General features: G+C 57.8%; 1 protein-coding gene across 6 annotated transcripts in view; it reads right to left on the bottom strand.

Annotated features, from left to right (window-relative positions):
• Window positions 1-2,690: 2,690 nt before the first annotated feature.
• The window catches only part of CHERP (calcium homeostasis endoplasmic reticulum protein), a 26,071-nt gene continuing 8,867 nt past the window's right edge, over window positions 2,691-19,894 (bottom strand). For 3 of the 6 annotated variants that reach the window (XM_078881274.1, XM_078881275.1, XM_078881299.1), the window contains 10 exons: window positions 17,026-17,255; window positions 15,076-15,217; window positions 14,383-14,699; window positions 14,112-14,245; window positions 12,937-13,029; window positions 12,280-12,393; window positions 10,620-10,757; window positions 6,848-6,939; window positions 6,353-6,541; window positions 2,691-3,991 (listed from right to left, as the gene is read on the bottom strand). In XM_078881274.1, coding sequence (XP_078737400.1) covers window positions 3,945-3,991; window positions 6,353-6,541; window positions 6,848-6,939; window positions 10,620-10,757; window positions 12,280-12,393; window positions 12,937-13,029; window positions 14,112-14,245; window positions 14,383-14,699; window positions 15,076-15,217; window positions 17,026-17,255 — 1,496 coding nt within the window. In that variant the 3' untranslated portion in view covers window positions 2,691-3,944. Of the gene's footprint in view, window positions 3,992-6,352; window positions 6,542-6,847; window positions 6,940-10,619; window positions 10,758-12,279; window positions 12,394-12,936; window positions 13,030-14,111; window positions 14,246-14,382; window positions 14,700-15,075; window positions 15,218-17,025; window positions 17,256-19,894 lie in introns of those variants that run through there. The other 3 variants (XM_078881279.1, XM_078881308.1, XM_078881289.1) reach the window with 2 other exon arrangements.

The raw sequence follows: 19,894 nt of genomic DNA, 5'->3' as shown, positions 1-19,894 counted from the left end.
GCAGTTGATTTCCCAGCGCGGATAAGCATCGCGATTGAATTTACTAGAGCGGATAAGCGGCGGCCGCGACCGGCGCGTTTGATTTCCCAGCGCGGATAAGCATCGCGATTGGATTTACTGGAGCGGATACGCGGCGGCCGCGACAGGCGCGTTTGATTTCCCAGCGCGGATAAGCATCGCGATTGGATTTACTAGAGCGGATAAGCGGCGGCCGCGACAAGCGCGTTTGATTTCCCAGCGCGGATAAGCATCGCGATTGGATTTACTGGAGCGGATACGCGGCGGCCGCGACAGGCGCGTTTGATTTCCCAGCGCGGATAAGCATCGCGATTGAATTTACTAGAGCGGATAAGCGGCGGCCGCGACTGGCGCGTTTGATTTCCCAGCGCGGATAAGCATCGCGATTGGATTTACTGGAGCGGATAAGCGGCGGCCGCGACAAGCGCGTTTGATTTCCCAGCGCGGATAAGCATCGCGATTGTATTTACTGGAGCGGATACGCGGCGGCCGCGACGCGGCGTTAGATTTACTGGCGCGGATAAGCATCGCGATGAGATTTACTAGCGCGGATAAGCGACGACTGCTCGTTAGATTTACTGGCCCGGATAGGCGATGGCGGTACATTTCCTAGCACGGATAAGCGACGTCTGCAACAGGACGTGAGGCCTTAGGCCGATCTAGTCTCCGCAAATCGCCGTGCAAGCAGCCATAGCCACCATTCTATCATTGGCTAATCGATTCATTTACTAATTGCTTCAGGAGCAAATCCGATCGATTTATTAATTTGTTTTCACTCGATTATCTCCTTCAAATGTTCCAAGATTCTACCGAATTGTTCCCTATTCCCATATTTATTCATGGACTCATTTATTCATTCGAATCTTTCACCGCGCTCCATCGAAACAAAGCTATATCGGGCCGCCCATAAATGACGTCACGCACCTAGGGGGGAGGGGGTCAGATATTTGTGACGAGGGGGGGGTGAGAAATGTGACGTCACATAAAAATGCGCAACTTTAAATGAATATAGACAACACGTTCTACTTAATTAAATATACTTTTTATAAATGTTTTCTCCTACAACATCAGAGTGCAGCGCCACATTGAATACGCACTACAATGGCAATAGTTTAAAGCGATTTGAAGCATGTTTTATTTTCAAAATGAAAATATGGTTTTGGGGGGGGGGGGGTGCAGAGCTTTGTGACGTCATATGAGGGGGCGTCTGACTTTGACGCCGTGTGACGAGGGGGGTGGGGGTCAAAAATCGTCCAAAATCGCGTGACGTCATTTATGGACGGCCCCTATGAAGAGAGAGGCTTGGATCAGCCATGGAACAGAGACTTGCTGTCACCGCATCTCGCGGCCCTTTCACATGCGCCTCTGCGGACGTCTGGAACGCTCTTGCTTCCGATATCAGGAAGCTTCGCACTTTTAAAATCATCATCCAGATTGACGAACGAGTTTTGTTGTCCTTCCCCCACACCTCCGACTAGCTACGTACGGTGCTAAAGAAGTGCAATAGCGGAGCCAGGATTTTCAGGTAGTGGGGGGGGGACAGCCCCTCCAGCAATGAGAAATGATGGAGGAGTTGTTAGTGAGGAGTTGTTAGTGAGTGACGACTTGTCCCTTGATTTTCGTTCGACGCGTGTGCGGCGATGGCGCGGCCATCGATCGAGGGTCGAATTGGAACCGCGTCGTGTGATCGGCATCGCGCTCGCTGGAGCTGCTGACGCCTTCAGGGAAGTCGTGGGCTGGACACGCAACTGCGCACAATTCTGACTCGCTTATAACCGCTTTGCCGTTACTTATTGACAATTATGAACTCAGACTATTGTCCTATCATCTTAGTCCCTGGCACGTAATAATATGCTACATAGTGGCAGTGCGGGTCGCAAAATGCCGATTTATTACTAATAAACCCCAATGATCCGATCGAAATGAGGGATTTCGATCGAATCATTGGGGGGACATGTGCCACCCCCCCCCCCCCCAGTGACCGTACGTGCATCAGAGTAGCGAACGCAAGACGGCATCATCTTGGCGGAGCACGGTGCGGGCGGCCACGAGAGAGAATGTCCCCTCTCTCGAGAGAGAGAGGGGACGCACAAACGTGGGAGACGGAGCGATCGAAATCATTTTGCGTGCCGAAGCGAAGTTGTGCAGCTCTGTGCGTTGGGACTTCTTCCGCGCCAGCGTACAGACAATAAACTAAAGCACAATAAGTAAAATAAACTAACACACAAAAAGGTACGATAAACTAAAAAACTAAAAGTACAATAAAATAACACACAAAAAGTAACAATACACTAAAAAAATAAAAGTACAATAAACTAAAACACAAAAAAGTAAAATAAACTAACACACAATAAGTAAAATAAACTAACACACAAAAAGTAAAATAAACTAACACACAAAAAGGTACAATAAACTAACACACAAAAAGGTACGATAAACTAAAAGTACAATAAACTAAAGCACAATAAGTAAAAGAAACCAAAACACTAAAAAGTTACAGTAAACACACAAAAATGAGTCCTCCGAACGGAGACATGGCGACAGGGAGAAGCGGCCTTCATCCCGCGCCCCACGACGACGATCGTGAAACGCTTGCCCTCACAGAGACGCAGCACGCTCATCAGCCGCAGAGCGAGTGCGCACACAGAATGAGGGACACGCAGCCTCTGGCGAAACGACCCCAATGCTTTAATACAAAACCGCAGGCGTTGTCGCTACCGGTGCTCCATCGCGGCACAAGCCCCATCGCGCCCCGTCTCACGGCCACGCGCACCCCCACAACCCACCTCCGTCTCGCAAACCACCGCACGGGGCACAAACGCGACGCACGGAGTAGCGAGCCCGTGGGCCACATCGAAAATTGGTACCACCCAATGCGCCTTTTTAACAAAACAATCTCAAGTTCGATTTTTTTGTATTTTACCAGGTAAGGCCCCACACTGAGCTATTTTTCAGAAGCGACCTCGTCCGTCACAAATTATAGCTCAACGCAGCGGCTCATCTCGTGGACATTTACAGCGGTCACATAGTCCCAACGCATGTCGATTCTGAACGCGGGCGAAAAAAACCGGTGGACCCAGAGACAAATCCACACGGCCAAGGGGTGAGAGAATATCCAAACTCCAAATACACAGCAGGTGTCAAGGTCGGGATCGAACCCATAGACTTGTGTATACCAGGCGAGGTAGTTAACATCTCCTAGCCACCTTGGCGCCATGCGTGCCAACGCACGACGCAGAAACGATCACTCGGCAAACCCCGCTCGCCCAGGGTGAGGGTTGGATTTCTCGTCCCTGAACATTTCATGTACAGGAGACGTTAATTTTTGTACAAAATCTCACCGCTTCCCGTAAACAAAACACCTGTCGTTGAAATGGTGGGCGTACGTGTGGGTGGATATGTGGATGCACCTGTGTGTGTTGGTGGATTCGTCACTATGTCTGGATTTGTGTGTGTAATGTGTGTGGACATGTAGTGGTGGATCTGTGTGGGTTGTGTTTTGGGGAGCAGCCACTCCACAAACAAAACCTGCAACCCGCGTTGGATTCCCGCTCACGGCCAATATCAGTGGCGGACACCTGAACCGGTGCTGGTCCTCCCCTAGGTCAACTCAGCTTTAAATGAGTACCTGGTGCAATGTGTTAACAATGATCGGCACCGGGGAGACAAAATGTTTCGTGCCGGCCTTATTCGGTACAAACTGAACTTGCCCCGGTCTGAGAAGGCTACATGGGGGATGTGTTGGTGTGTGCGCGGTTCTCCGTCGGGCTGCCCGTGCACAGGCCTGTGGTGTCGTGGCCGTGTCCACGCGATCCACCTCCTCACTCCTCCACCTCCTCACTCCTCCACCTCCTCACTCCTCCACCTCCTCACTCCTCCACCTCCTCCACCTCCTCACTCCTCCACCTCCTCACTCCTCCACCTCCTCACTCCTTCACCTCCGCTTCCGTGGTTGGAGTAGGGGGGGCGGTAGCTGCAACGGCACAAGAGACGATCGTTACGCGCGCAGCGCGGATGACCACCAACACCTCGGTGATCGACAAATGAAAACTAAATACTTTGTTACGTGAATAATGGAAGATTGCTGAGCACAGACCCAAAAGCCCAAAACGCAAAGCGGCCAGCGACAAGCGGCACCATTAAAGGTGCAGGAGAAGGGAGTCGATACGATTCCTGAATACCGAGAAACGTTATAAAGACGATGGAACACGGACGAGCAGTACGGGGTAAGAAGCAGAAAGATCAGCGAGGTGACCTGCAGTGTGGTGAGCGTGGGTGAGCGAGTGGGTGAGTGTGTTGTGACCTGCAGTGTGGTGAGCGTGGGTGAGTGAGTGGGTGAGTGTGTTGTGACCTGCAGTGTGGTGAGCGTGGGTGAGTGAGTGGGTGAGTGTGTTGTGGCCTGCAGTGTGGTGAGCGTGGGTGAGCGAGTGGGTGAGTGTGTTGTGACCTGCAGTGTGGTGAGCGTGGGTGAGCGAGTGGGTGAGTGTGTTGTGACCTGCAGTGTGGTGAGCGTGGGTGAGTGAGTAGGTGAGTGTGTTGTGACCTGCAGTGTGGTGAGCGTGGGTGAGCGAGTGGGTGAGTGTGTTGTGACCTGCAGTGTGGTGAGCGTGGGTGAGTGAGTGGGTGAGTGTGTTGTGACCTGCAGTGTGGTGAGCGTGGGCGAGCGAGTGGGTGAGTGTGTTGTGACCTGCAGTGTGGTGAGCGTGGGTGAGCGAGTGGGCGAGTGTGTTGTGGCCTGCAGTGTGGTGAGCGTGGGTGAGCGAGTGGGTGAGTGTGTTGTGACCTGCAGTGTGGTGAGCGTGGGTGAGCGAGTGGGTGAGTGTGTTGTGACCTGCAGTGTGGTGAGCGTGGGTGAGCGAGTGGGTGAGTGTGTTGTGACCTGCAGTGTGGTGAGCGTGGGTGAGTGAGTAGGTGAGTGTGTTGTGACCTGCAGTGTGGTGAGCGTGGGTGAGCGAGTGAGTGGGTGAGTGTGTTGTGACCTGCAGTGTGGTGAGCGTGGGCGAGTGAGTGGGTGAGTGTGTTGTGACCTGCTGTGTGGTGAGCGTGGGTGAGCGAGTGGGTGAGTGTGTTGTGACCTGCAGTGTGGTGAGCGTGGGTGAGCGAGTGGGTGAGTGTGTTGTGACCTGCAGTGTGGTGAGCGTGGGTGAGTGAGTGGGTGAGTGTGTTGTGGCCTGCAGTGTGGTGAGCATGGGTGAGCGAGTGGGTGAGTGTGCTGTGACCTGCAGTGTGGTGAGCGTGGGTGAGCGAGTGGGTGAGTGTGTTGTGACCTGCAGTGTGGTGAGCGTGGGTGAGCGAGTGGGTGAGTGTGTTGTGACCTGCAGTGTGGTGAGTGTGGGTGAGCGAGTGGGTGAGTGTGTTGTGACCTGCAGTGTGGTGAGCGTGGGTGAGTGAGTAGGTGAGTGTGTTGTGACCTGCAGTGTGGTGAGCGTGGGTGAGCGAGTGAGTGGGTGAGTGTGTTGTGACCTGCAGTGTGGTGAGCGTGGGTGAGCGAGTGGGTGAGGGTGTTGTGACATGCAGTGTGGTGAGCGTGGGTGAGCGAGTGGGTGAGGGTGTTGTGACCTGCAGTGTGGTGAGCGTGGGTGAGCGAGTGGGTGAGTGTGTTGTGACCTGCAGTGTGGTGAGCGTGGGTGAGTGAGTAGGTGAGTGTGTTGTGACCTGCAGTGTGGTGAGCGTGGGTGAGCGAGTGAGTGGGTGAGTGTGTTGTGACCTGCAGTGTGGTGAGCGTGGGTGAGCGAGTGAGTGGGTGAGTGTGTTGTGACCTGCAGTGTGGTGAGCGTGGGTGAGCGAGTGGGTGAGGGTGTTGTGACATGCAGTGTGGTGAGCGTGGGTGAGCGAGTGGGTGAGGGTGTTGTGACCTGCAGTGTGGTGAGTGTGGGTGAGCGAGTGGGTGAGTGTGTTGTGACCTGCAGTGTGGTGAGCGTGGGTGAGTGAGTAGGTGAGTGTGTTGTGACCTGCAGTGTGGTGAGCGTGGGTGAGCGAGTGAGTGGGTGAGTGTGTTGTGACCTGCAGTGTGGTGAGCGTGGGTGAGCGAGTGGGTGAGGGTGTTGTGACATGCAGTGTGGTGAGCGTGGGTGAGCGAGTGGGTGAGGGTGTTGTGACATGCACCGTGTTGGTGGTAAATGCACCGTGGATCGAGACGAAACAAAGTCGTTGCTGCTTGGCTCAACATGTGAGGAGGAATCGAAGCGCGGACGCTAACACAAGACAAACAACGCAAAGCTTGGGGGTCCTGGGACTAAGACTGAATTCGAATCGAAGCGCGGACCGGTAACCCAGCCCCCCCCTCCCGCCTCTCCCGCCCCTCCCGCCCCTCCCGCCCCGCGCCGCTACGTACGGTCGTCGACGCGAGCCTTCATGCGCGCGATGAAAGTGCTGCTCTTGCTGCGCCGGAAGCTCTCGAAGGGGTCATCGAGGGGGATGCCTACGCCCTTGTACTGGTCCCAGCGGTCCCGAATGTCCCCGCCCTTTATGGGGTCCTGGATGCCCTGCTCGTTGGCGCCCAGGCCACCGGCCCCGCTCCAGCCTGCGCCGCGCACACGGACACACAAGGACAAAGATCCCCCCCCCCGTATAGCCTCAACAAAGTGATGATGGGCGAGCAGCTACTGTGGCCGGCACGGCGCGCGAGGGGGGGGGGTGGGTGGCCAGCGCCACGCCAGGTCGCTCAACATCCCACGACTCGCATGGGAAACTTCAGAGGAGGCCCTTCATCCAGCAGCGGATTGATACTCGGCTTTCATGAGACTCTATTTGCTCACCGGTCAAGGTGCAAGGGACGCGCGGGCTGCTGGGATACGTATAAAGTGACGATGTTGCGACGGGCGCTCACCCATCTTGAGCATGAGCTGCCGCCCCTTGTTCTCCTCGTTGATGCGGTGGTCGGGGGGCACGTGGCCACCGCCCAATCCAGACGCCTGCGACCTGCGGGGGGGGGGGGGGGCGGCACACACAGCGCCACGTCACGCTACCGTCAAGCAAGCGCAGATTTCACGTCACTGACGTGTGTCGGCGTCGTCTTGGCCTTCTGGATCCCACTGGGACTCGGGGTGCTGCTGCCCCACCTGCCCCGGGGAACTGCCCCGGTTACTCATCGACGCTGCCCCGGGACTCATCGTGCACAGTGGACAGCCAGGGCAGCTCCGTCGTCACGTCTAGAGGGGACTGTGGCATCACGAGCGCACGGGCAACACGGATGTGCGTGGTCATTAAGTCACAAGTGTGTGTTGGCAAGGGTGTCACAGGTGTAGAGGGTCACGAGGTATCACGTGTACTCGGGGAGTCACAGGTGTGCGATCATGAGCGAGCAGGTACGTCTGAGTAGGGTCGTGAGGTCACAGGTCACGTGCATGCGGGAGGGGGGGGTCACACGGGGTAACGGCTACGGAGGGTCACCAACTCACAGCCGCGGGGGGTCACGAGGTCACAGCAAGCCACAGGTCACAGCTAGCCACAAGGGGTCACGGCTAGCCACAGGTCACGGCTAGCCACAGGAGGTCACGGCTAGCCACAGGAGGTTACAGCTAGCCACAGGTCACAGCTAGCCACAGGAGGTCACAGCTAGCCACAGGAGGTTACAGCTAGCCACAGGAGGTCACAGCTAGCCACAGGAGGTCACAGCTAGCCACAGGAGGTCACAGCTAGCCACAGAAGGTCACAGCTAGCCACAGGTCACAGCTAGCCACAGGAGGTCACAGCTAGCCACAGGAGGTCACAGCTAGTCACAGGAGGTCACAGCTAGCCACAGGAGGTTACAGCTAGCCACAGGTCACAGCTAGCCACAGGAGGTTACAGCTAGTCACAGGAGGTCACAGCTAGCCACAGGAGGTCACAGCTAGCCACAGGTCACAGCTAGCCACAGGAGGTCACAGCTAGCCACAGGAGGTCACAGCTAGCCACAGGAGGTTACAGCTAGTCACAGGAGGTCACAGCTAGCCACAGGTCACAGCTAGCCACAGGAGGTCACAGGAAGTCACAGGAGGTCACAGCTAGCCACAGGTCACAGCTAGCCACAGGAGGTTACAGCTAGTCACAGGAGGTCACAGCTAGCCACAGGTCACAGCTAGCCACAGGAGGTCACAGCTAGCCACAGGAGGTTACAGCTAGTCACAGGAGGTCACAGCTAGCCACAGGAGGTTACAGCTAGCCACAGGAGGTCACAGCTAGCCACAGGAGGTCACGGCTAGCCACAGGAGGTCACGGCTAGCCACAGGAGGTCACAGCTAGCCACAGGAGGTCACAGCTAGCCACAGGAGGTCACAGCTAGCCACAGGAGGTCACGGCTAGCCACAGGAGGTTACAGCTAGCCACAGGAGGTCACAGCTAGCCACAGGAGGTCACAGCTAGCCACAGGAGGTCACGGCTAGCCACAGGAGGTCACAGCTAGCCACAGGAGGTTACAGCTAGCCACAGGAGGTCACGGCTAGCCACAGGAGGTCACGGCTAGCCACACGAAGTCACAGCTAGCCACAGGAGGTCACGGCTAGCCACAGGTCACAGCTAGTCACAGGAGGTCACAGCTAGCCACAGGAGGTCACGGCTAGCCACACGAAGTCACAGCTAGCCACAGGAGGTCACGGCTAGCCACAGGAGGTCATAGCTAGCCACAGGAGGTCACAGCTAGCCACATGAGGTCACAGCTAGCCACAGGAGGTCACAGCTAGCCACAGGAGATCACAGCTAGCCACACGAGGTCACAGCTAGCCACAGGAGGTCACAGCTAGCCACAGGAGGTCACAGCTAGCCACACGAGGTCACAGCTAGTCACAGGAGGTCACAGCTAGCCACAGGAGGTCACAGCTAGCCACAGGTCACAGCTAGCCACAGGAGGTTACAGCTAGCCACAGGAGGTCACAGCTAGCCACAGGAGGTCACAGCTAGCCACAGGTCACAGCTAGCCACAGGAGGTCACAGCTAGCCACAGGAGGTCACAGCTAGCCACAGGAGGTCACAGCTAGCCACAGGAGGTCACAGCTAGCCACAGGAGGTCACAGCTAGCCACACAAGGTCACAGCTAGCCACAGGAGGTCACAGCTAGCCACAGGTCACGGCTAGCCACAGGAGGTCACGGCTAGCCACAGGAGGTCACAGCTAGCCACAGGAGGTCACAGCTAGCCACAGGAGGTCACAGCTAGCCACAGGAGGTTACAGCTAGCCACAGGTCACAGCTAGCCACACGAGGTCACAGCTAGCCACAGGAGGTCACAGCTAGCCACAGGAGGTCACAGCTAGCCACAGGTCACAGCTAGCCACAGGAGGTCACAGCTAGTCACAGGAGGTCACAGCTAGCCACAGGAGGTCACAGCTAGTCACAGGAGGTCACAGCTAGTCACAGGAGGTCACAGCTAGCCACAGGAGGTCACAGCTAGCCACAGGAGGTCACAGCTAGTCACAGGAGGTCACAGCTAGCCACAGGTCACAGCTAGCCACAGGAGGTCACGGCTAGCCACAGGAGGTCACGGCTAGCCACAGGTCACAGCTAGCCACAGGAGGTCACAGCTAGCCACAGGAGGTCACGGCTAGCCACAGGAGGTCACAGCTAGCCACAGGTCACAGCTAGCCACAGGAGGTCACGGCTAGCCACAGGTCACAGCTAGCCACACGAGGTCACAGCTAGCCACAGGTCACAGCTAGCCACAGGAGGTAACAGCTAGCCACACGAGGTCACAGCTAGCCACAGGTCACAGCTAGCCACAGGTCACAGCTAGCCACAGGAGGTCACGGCTAGCCACAGGTCACAGCTAGCCACAGGAGGTCACAGCTAGCCACAGGAGGTCACGGCTAGCCACAGGTCACAGCTAGCCACAGGAGGTAACAGCTAGTCACAGGAGGTCACAGCTAGCCACAGGAGGTCACAGCTAGCCACAGGAGGTCACAGCTAGCCACAGGAGGTCACGGCTAGCCACAGGAGGTCACGGCTAGCCACAGGAGGTCACAGCTAGCCACAGGAGGTCACAGCTAGTCACAGGAGGTCACAGCTAGCCACAGGAGGTCACAGCTAGCCACGCGAGGTCACAGCTAGCCACACGAGGTCACAGCTAGCCACAGGAGGTCACAGCTAGCCACAGGTCACAGCTAGCCACAGGAGGTCACAGCTAGCCACAGGAGGTCACGGCTAGCCACAGGTCACAGCTAGCCACAAGAGGTCACAGCTAGCCACAGGAGGTCACAGCTAGCCACAAGAGGTCACAGCTAGCCACAGGAGGTCACAGCTAGCCACAGGTCACAGCTGGCCACAGGAGGTCACAGCTAGCCACAGGAGGTCACAGCTAGCCACAGGTCACAGCTAGCCACAGGAGGTCACAGCTAGCCACAGGTCACGGCTAGCCACAGGTCACAGCTAGCCACAGGTCACAGCTAGCCACAAGAGGTCACAGCTAGCCACAGGTCACAGCTAGCCACAGGAGGTCACAGCTAGCCACACGAGGTCACAGCTAGCCACACGAGGTCACGGCTAGCCACAGGAGGTCACAGCTAGCCACAGGAGGTCACAGCTAGCCACAGGAGGTCACGGCTAGCCACAGGAGGTCACAGCTCGCCACAGGAGGTCACGGCCGCGTGGGGGTCACTAGGTCACAGGTGTGCAAGGTGAGCGAGCGACGCACGGAGGAGTCTTGCTGCGAGAGCGCTCCGAGCGATCCCGCGGGCGGCGAGGGGAAGCGGCGGCGGCGCGGGGAGAGGCGGAGCGAGACCTCCGGCGGTAGCGCGGGGACCTCGACCGCGATCGACTGTAGCTCCGTCGCCTGCGGAATGGGAGAAGCGCGGCACGTTCCGTCGAACTGCGGAGGTGGGATGTGCAGCGCACTGGGCACGACGGTTCACCACCAACGCTACCACCCACCCCAGCGATTCGATGGGTTGTCACGACTCAAGGCCGTGGCATCGACGGAATCAACGATTATTAGTGTCGTTTGTCGTTGTTGACGTTGCTTGTTTTTTCCGTCGAGTGTACAGATTAGATTACATGCTAATTTCTCACTTTAACATCATGCTAATCTCTCACATTATCATAGCTACTTCTATGCTAAATTCCTCTGTTGATATGTAAACTCCTTTGTCAAGGCGCTCTGATCCTCCCACCCAGCTTAAATATGCTGCCAAGCTTAGCAGTGTTCATTGGAGCGCTGTCTTTCCGACAACTCTGTTTCTTCACCTGAGGACGGCTGCTTGCGTTGTGGCCGAAACGTCGTGAGAATTTTATTTTATTATGTTTATTTTTATTATTTAATTATTTCCCTTCCACGTGACTTTACCGAAAGAACCAAGAAGATTAATCCCTTTAAATCGAAATGTACAGATTAATCTACTCCCTTTTCTTAAGCCTATATTTATAAATATCTTCAGCATATCAATTGCAGACAATGTTAAGTGTACCGAGCCGAAGATCCAATTGTAACCAACAAATCGACACTTCACCACATGCCGCCAGGGGAGGCTCGGAGGCAGAGCACATCCAACCGCAGTAAAACCTTGGATTGCGATTAACTTGGTCTGCGAGTGTTTTGCAAGGCGAGAAATTTTTTAAAATAAACATTAATTTGATAAACGAGCGAGGTCTTGCAATACGAGTAGTACGTGTGTAGTGACATAGGACGTCACTACACGTGTATACTCTGTCTGCCCAGCGTCACGTGATCACAACTGATACACGAGTGCTTTGGATTACAAACTCGTTTCCGGAACGAATTCTGCTCGCAATCCAAGGTCTTACTACTGTACGTGCGTCGCACCAAGCTGCGTTACAGTGGGGGCGACCGTTACCTTCGGGGCGATCGTTACCTTCGGGGCGAGCGTTACCTTCGGGGCGATCATTACCTTCGGGGCGATCGTTACCTTCGGGGCGAGCGTTACCTTGGGGGCGAGCGTTACCGTGGGGGCGATCGTTACCTTCGGGGCGAGCGTTACCTTCGGGGCGATCGTTACCTTCGGGGCGATCGTTACCTTGGGGGCGAGCGTTACCGTGGGGGCGATCGTTACCTTCGGGGCGATCGTTACCTTCGGGGCGAGCGTTACCGTGGGGGCGATCGTTACCGTGGGGGCGATCGTTACCTTCGGGGCGAGCGTTACCTTCGGGGCGAGCGTTACCTTCGGGGCGATCGTTACCTTCGGGGCGAGCGTTACCTTGGGGGCGAGCGTTACCGTGGGGGCGATCGTTACCTTCGGGGCGAGCGTTACCTTGGGGGCGAGCGTTACCTTCGGGGCGATCGTTACCTTCGGGGCGAGCGTTACCTTCGGGGCGAGCGTTACCGTGGTAGCGAGCGTTACCTTCGGGGCGAGCGTGAGCGTGAGGACGAGGAGGAGCTGGATCCCGACGACGACGAGCCGGAGTTGGAGTACGACCGGCGGCCGCCGCACGAGCCGCTCCGCGACCGCGACCTCCTGGCATCGAGGGGTCAAAGGTCGGAGCAGGTCAACCCCAAAATCCGTTCCTCACGACAAAATCACCACGCTCCGCACGGCGGCGTCCGCCGATTGAGTCGTTGAAATTGAGTCGTCACGCGCTGCAAGTGGTCAAGGTTTAGCAGGGTCGTGACAGTATATGACGTGGTGCCGAACAAGTAAACACACTCATGGACACACGTGTAATTACTACCCCACTACGATAAATGCAGTGATAAACACACAGATTCGTGTGCGTGAATAAAAACAAGGAATTGTATACACACACACAGACGCAAAAACTCCAAATACACAGCAGGCGTCAAGGTCGAGATCGAACCCACGACCTCCTGCGTACCAGGCGAGGGAGATAATATCTCGCTACGGCGTCTCAGTGGCACGGTCGGCTACGTACGGTGGCGAAGGACGTTTAACGAACACACTCGCGTACCGCCGGGGAGAGGGGTGTGCGTGCCACAGGTAATAGAGACGCGCCACGTTACAGGGTTTCGGAGGCGGGTGCGGGGGGGGGGGGGAACTCACCCGCGGCGGTGCAGACGCTCCTCGCGCCTGCGGCGTGCGCGCATCTTGGCTCGGAAGTACTCGTAGAGGCCGTTCTGTTCCCAGCCCTCACTGCTGGCATCGCACAGACACCGCGGCGCGCACCGCTCACGCTTAGCAAATCGCCCGCGCGCCGGGGCAATCGGCATCAACGCCGGCGCCGCCCACTCATCGTCGCACTGCCCACCGTCTAAAACTATTTTAATATTTTACCACGAATGGCCCAAGTGAGCGAGATAGGTATTTTTCGGAAGCCAATTGGCTATCACCAATGATAGCTCAACAAAGTGGATTATCGTCATGTGGAGATTTGTAGCAGCCATATATTACAATAACGCATGCCGATAGTAAATGTGACGGGAAAAACCGGAGGACCCGGAGAAAAATCCACGCGACCACGGGGAGAACACGCAAACTCCAATATATATACAGCAGGTGTGAGGATCGGGATTGAACCCACGACCTCCGGTATACCAGGCGAGGTAGTTAACATCTGGCCAGCGTGGCGCCCCGTCCCCCCATCACACCACCAACCAGCTCACAATATCGCCCGACAAAGGGGACAGCATCTTCTTGCACGTGTCCCAAGTGTCACGCAAGTTCATCCGCAAATGCAGTGACAAGGCTGCCTGTTGAGACTTGAGCTGCCACTTTTGCAGTCCGCAAGAGAACCCGATTTATATTCAGAGCGCAAAAGGGATGCAGCTGCATTTCGAGACGCTGCACAATTAAGAACGACATGCACATCTCGGCACACAGGGACAGAGAAGGGTCTTTAAGCCAGAGGTCGCAATCGGGTACCCGATACCCGTACCCTACCCGATACCCGGCTACCCGTACCCGGCCGGGTATGGGTACCTGATTGCGACCCTGGTGCGGCCGGGTACGGGTAAGGAATCAAAACCCGTTTGCGACCTCTGCTTTAAGCCGAACATGCCTAACAATGAAGACGATGATGATGGCCATATTCGTGATGATGTCTACAATGACGGTGATAATGATAGTTCTTGGCGAAGCCCACAGCTTCCAGGGCCAGCAAGTCTTCGGGGGAGCAGCCGAATCAGCTCTCGCGCCCTGAACTAGGCCGAGAGTGCGCACGACGGAGCGAGGGAGACGGCATGGCGGCAGGCCACGTGGCGGCCCTGGGAGACCCTTACCTGTTGCGCGGACGCTCGTGCGACGGTGGGCTGTAGAAGGCCTCCACGGCGGCCAGGAGGCGGTCGCTGGGCGGCATCGGGGGGGGCAGACGGATGTCCTTGGGGTTGAGGGGACGGTACTCCGTCTCCTCCAGCTGTGGGGTCGCACGGGGGTCAAGGGTTAGCGGGGAGACCAGAGGTAGTTCCAGAATCAGCGGGCGTCCAGCACGCGCCCTGACCCACGCTCGTCCTCGAGTGCGACGCGCACAATGACGCTCTATCCCACACCCACCATGACGAGCGGAGCCATAAGGCCGGCGGGCAGCTCGTAGTAGGGCATCGTGGGTAGCAGCGTGGGGTCGTTGGGGTCGACGCCGGGCTCCGGGGCGGCGGCGGCAGCGGCCGCGGCGGCTGCAGCGGCCTGCGTGCCCACGGGTGGCGGGGGGATGTTGGGGAAGCCTGGAGGGGGCTTCGTGAAGTCGGGCGCCATGTTGTGGGGAGGGGGGGGCGGCGGCGGCGGCGCCGGGAGGGGTCCCGCCGGGGCCTGGTACTCCATCCCCATCGGGGGGATGCCGGGCGGGTGGTGGAAGCTGGGTGGGGGTCCAATTCCTGCAGCACACGGACACGTTGATACCCACACACGCGATTGTCTAAAGATAGGTCTTCTGTGCGAGAGGCTTGTATTTTCTAAGTGCCCTTAGCTGGGCACGAGTAGAGGTGATCTTTGTGTTTATCTAAATGCGTCTGGGCAAATTATGTTAGTCAGCACCTGCTTGCGGCTAGCACCAAACCCGGCCACCTCCATCTCCCCAATGATGATGTTTACACGCGACACCAGGTGCTCATTTAGACCGTTGAGGAGGCCCAGCACCATCTCCTACAGCCGCCGATGTTGGCCGTGTTTCAAACAAGACCGGCCGAGTCTGGCGACACGTCGATTGGGGGTGCACGCAGTGTGTGTGTGGGTGCGTGCGTGCGTACGTACGTTGGTGCGAGCCGTGCTGGTAATCGTAAGAGATGTTTGGGGGGGGCCCGGGTGGGAAGTTGAGGGGGGGCTGGTTGAAGGCGCCAGGGTGAGGGGCCCTGAAGTTGGGGGGGTTGGCAGCCCACGGTGCCCCCTGCTGCCCCTGCACACAACATGAGTTTAACTTACAGCTCACACACACAAGACAAAGATCTCCCGTGTAGCCTTTAACAGACCGTAGGGGCAAGTGCTGCTAGCGAGCACCTATGAAGGCCGGCACGGCACACAAGGGGGTGGGTGGCCAGCACCACGCCCGGCCGCCTTTGTCTTCCGAGCGGAGATGTTTACCCATTGCACCAGGTACTAGTTCGAGGCCGAATCGACTTTGCCGAGGCCAAGGGCCAGTTCAGATAGTTGTCATTGGTGTTAGCCGTCAGCGGGAATCGAACTTGGGTCGCCAGGTTCATAGTGCAGCGTGCTAACTGCCACACACACGTGCAGCACACACACAGAGGCAGCACACACAGAGGCAGCACACACTCACACAGGCAGCAGACACACAGAGGCAGCACACACTCACACAGGCAGCACACACACACAGGCAGCACACACACACAGAGGCAGCACACACACACACAGGCAGCAGACACAGAGGCAGCACACACACACAGCAGACACACAGAGGCAGCACACACACAGAGGCAGCACACACACAGAGGCAGCACACACACAGGCAGCAGACACACAGAGGCAGCACACACACACAGGCAGCACACACACACACAGGCAGCAGACACACAGAGGCAGCACACACACATACACACAGGCAGCAGACACACAGAGGCAGCACACACACACACAGGCAGCACACACACACAGGCAGCAGACACAGAGGCAGCACACACACACACACAGGCAGCACACACACACACAGAGGCAGCACACACACACACACACAGGCAGCACACACACACACAGAGGCAGCACACACACACACACAGGCAGCAGACACACACAGGCAGCACACACACACAGGCAGCAGACACAGAGGCAGCACACACACACACACAGTCAGCACACACACACACAGAGGCAGCACACACACACACACACAGGCAGCACACACACACACACAGAGGCAGCACACACACACACACACAGGCAGCAGACACACACAGGCAGCACACACACACAGGCAGCACACACACACACACAAAGGCAGCAAACACACAGAGGCAGCACACACACACATAGAGGCAGCACACACACACACATAGAGGCAGCACACACACACACATAGAGGCAGCACACACACACACACACAGGCAGCAGACACACACAGGCAGCACACACACACACACAGGCAGCAGACACACAGAGGCAGCACACACACACACACAGGCAGCAGACACACACAGGCAGCACACACACACACAGGCAGCAGACACACAAGGCAGCACACACAGAGGCAGCACACACACAGAGGCAGCACACACACACACACACATGCCGCACACACACAGAGGCAGCACACACACACACACACAGGCAGCACACACACAGAGGCAGCACACACACACACACAGGCAGCAGACACACACAGGCAGCACACACACACACAGGCAGCAGACACACACACAGGCAGCAGACACACAAGGCAGCACACACAGAGGCAGCACACACACAGAGGCAGCACACACACACACACACATGCCGCACACACACAGAGGCAGCACACACACACACAGGCATCACACACACAGAGGCAGCACACACACACACACACAGGCAGCAGACACACACAGGCAGCACACACACACATGCAGCAGACACACACAGAGGCAGCACACACACAGAGGCAGCACACACACACAGAGACAGCACACACACACACATGCAGCAGACACACAGAGGCAGCACACACACATGCAGCAGACACACACACACACACACAACAGCAGATCGTCCCACCTGCTGGTTGTTCCAGGGAGGCTGTTGCTGCTGCTGCTGCTGTGATTGTTGCTGTTGCTGTGACTGCTGCTGCTGCTGTTGCTGTTGCGGTGGCCCCTGTTGCGAGGAAGGGAAGGCGGAGGGGTGGTGCCCCTCGGCGCCGACGGGAGGGATGGCTTCGGGGAGGCCCCCCGATCCGATAGGGCCCCCCGGCACAGGTCCCGACACGACCGGCGCTTGGAAGGCCCCCCCTGTCAGACGCGTCACATCGCAGCGCCGTCGAACATCAGCGACGAGGAAACCCAGAGCCTCGGGACTCGGCGATAGCGCACGCGAAGGATTAGACCTCACGGTGATATCAGGTCAATGATACTAGACGCCTGCGACTAAATATACGGTGACAACGTGGACTCATGTAGCGACGTCCAAATGCCACCGCATCTCCAGACGCTGTGAGGAAACAGCGGCAGTGTTTATTTAATGGAGAGGCGACCAGTCAGAGGCAGAAGGAGGCCTCAAGCCTGGACTTGGAACAGGGGGGGCAGGGAGTCGACAGCACTGATGGGTGGGGGAAGCAAGTTCCAGAGTGCAGAGGGCAGCAGAGGAGAATGAGCGGCCTCCCCACCGAGCCAAGGTTGACCGCGGGTTTCGAAAGAAAGCCTTGGTTGCTGTAGCCCAGAGTGCATGTAGTAGGGGGCGGGGGGCAGAGTGAGATGACTTGCATCACTTCAAGTTATTTAGGTCGCGAGCCATTCCGTAGTGTACGTGCGAGTGTGTGCGAGCGAGTGTGTGCGTGAGCGAGCGAGTGTGCGTGAGCGAGCGAGCGAGTGTGTGCGTGAGCGAGCGAGTGTGTGCGTGAGCGAGCGAGTGTGTGCGTGAGCGAGCAAGTGTGTGCGTGAGCGAGCGAGTGTGTGCGTGAGCGAGCAAGTGTGTGCGTGAGCGAGCGAGTGTGCGTGAGCGAGCGAGCGAGTGTGTGCGTGAGCGAGCGAGTGTGTGCGTGAGCGAGCGAGCGAGTGTGTGCGTGAGCGAGCGAGTGTGTGCGTGAGCGAGCGAGTGTGTGTGTGTGAGCGAGCAAGTGTGTGCGTGAGCGAGCAAGTGTGTGCGTGAGCGAGCGAGTGTGTGCGTGAGCGAGCGAGTGTGTGCGTGAGCGAGCGAGTGTGTGCGTGAGCGAGCGAGCGAGTGTGTGCGTGAGCGAGCGAGTGTGTGCGTGAGCGAGCGAGTGTGTGTGTGTGAGCGAGCAAGTGTGTGCGTGAGCGAGCAAGTGTGTGCGTGAGCGAGCGAGTGTGTGCGTGAGCGAGCGAGTGTGTGCGTGAGCGAGCGAGTGTGTGCGTGAGCGAGCGAGTGTGTGCGTGAGCGAGCGAGTGTGTGCGTGAGCGAGCAAGTGTGTGCGTGAGCGAGCGAGTGTGTGCGTGAGCGAGCGAGTGTGTGCGTGAGCGAGCGAGTGTGTGCGTGAGCGAGCGAGTGTGTGCGTGAGCGAGCGAGCGAGTGTGTGCGTGAGCGAGCGAGTGTGTGCGTGAGCGAGCGAGTGTGTGTGTGTGAGCGAGCAAGTGTGTGCGTGAGCGAGCAAGTGTGTGCGTGAGCGAGCGAGTGTGTGCGTGAGCGAGCGAGTGTGTGCGTGAGCGAGCGAGTGTGTGCGTGAGCGAGCGAGTGTGTGCGTGAGCGAGCGAGTGTGTGCGTGAGCGAGCAAGTGTGTGCGTGAGCGAGCGAGTGTGTGCGTGAGCGAGCGAGTGTGTGCGTGAGCGAGCGAGTGTGTGCGTCAGCGAGCGAGTGTGTGCGTGAGCGAGCGAGTGTGTGCGTCAGCGAGCGAGTGTGTGCGTGAGCGAGCGAGTGTGTGCGTGAGCGAGTGTGTGCGTGAGCGAGCGAGTGTGTGCGTGAGCGAGCGAGTGTGTGCGTGAGCGAGCGAGCGAGTGTGTGCGTGAGCGAGCGAGTGTGTGCGTGAGCGAGCGAGTGTGTGTGTGTGAGCGAGCAAGTGTGTGCGTGAGCGAGCAAGTGTGTGCGTGAGCGAGCAAGTGTGTGCGTGAGCGAGTGTGTGTGTGAGCGAGCAAGTGTGTGCGTGAGCGAGCGAGTGTGTGAGCGAGCAAGTGTGTGCGTGAGCGAGCGAGTGTGTGCGTGAGCGAGCGAGTGTGTGCGTGAGCGAGCGAGTGTGTGCGTGAGCGAGCGAGCGAGTGTGTGCGTGAGCGAGCGAGTGTGTGCGTGAGCGAGCGAGTGTGTGTGTGTGAGCGAGCAAGTGTGTGCGTGAGCGAGCAAGTGTGTGCGTGAGCGAGCGAGTGTGTGCGTGAGCGAGCGAGTGTGTGCGTGAGCGAGCGAGTGTGTGCGTCAGCGAGCGAGTGTGTGCGTGAGCGAGCGAGTGTGTGCGTCAGCGAGCGAGTGTGTGCGTGAGCGAGCGAGTGTGTGCGTGAGCGAGTGTGTGCGTGAGCGAGCAAGTGTGTGCGTGAGCGAGCGAGTGTGTGCGTGAGCGAGCGAGTGTGTGCGTGAGCGAGCGAGTGTGTGCGTCAGCGAGCGAGTGTGTGCGTGAGCGAGCAAGTGTGTGCGTGAGCGAGCAAGTGTGTGCGTGAGCGAGCGAGTGTGTGCGTGAGCGAGCGAGTGTGTGCGTGAGCGAGCGAGTGTGTGCGTGAGCGAGCGAGTGTGTGCGTGAGCGAGCAAGTGTGTGCGTGAGCGAGCGAGTGTGTGCGTGAGCGAGCGAGTGTGTGCGTCAGCGAGCGAGTGTGTGCGTGAGCGAGCAAGTGTGTGCGTGAGCGAGCAAGTGTGTGCGTGAGCGAGCAAGTGTGTGCGTGAGCGAGCAAGTGTGTGCGTGAGCGAGCGAGTGTGTGCGTGAGCGAGCGAGTGTGTGCGTGAGCGAGCGAGTGTGTGCGTGAGCGAGCAAGTGTGTGCGTGAGCGAGCAAGTGTGTG

Source organism: Lampetra fluviatilis, chromosome 3, assembly GCF_964198595.1.
Source record: "Lampetra fluviatilis chromosome 3, kcLamFluv1.1, whole genome shotgun sequence".
NCBI lineage: Eukaryota > Metazoa > Chordata > Hyperoartia > Petromyzontiformes > Petromyzontidae > Lampetra > Lampetra fluviatilis.
This window is presented reverse-complemented; position numbering and strand designations above follow the sequence as displayed.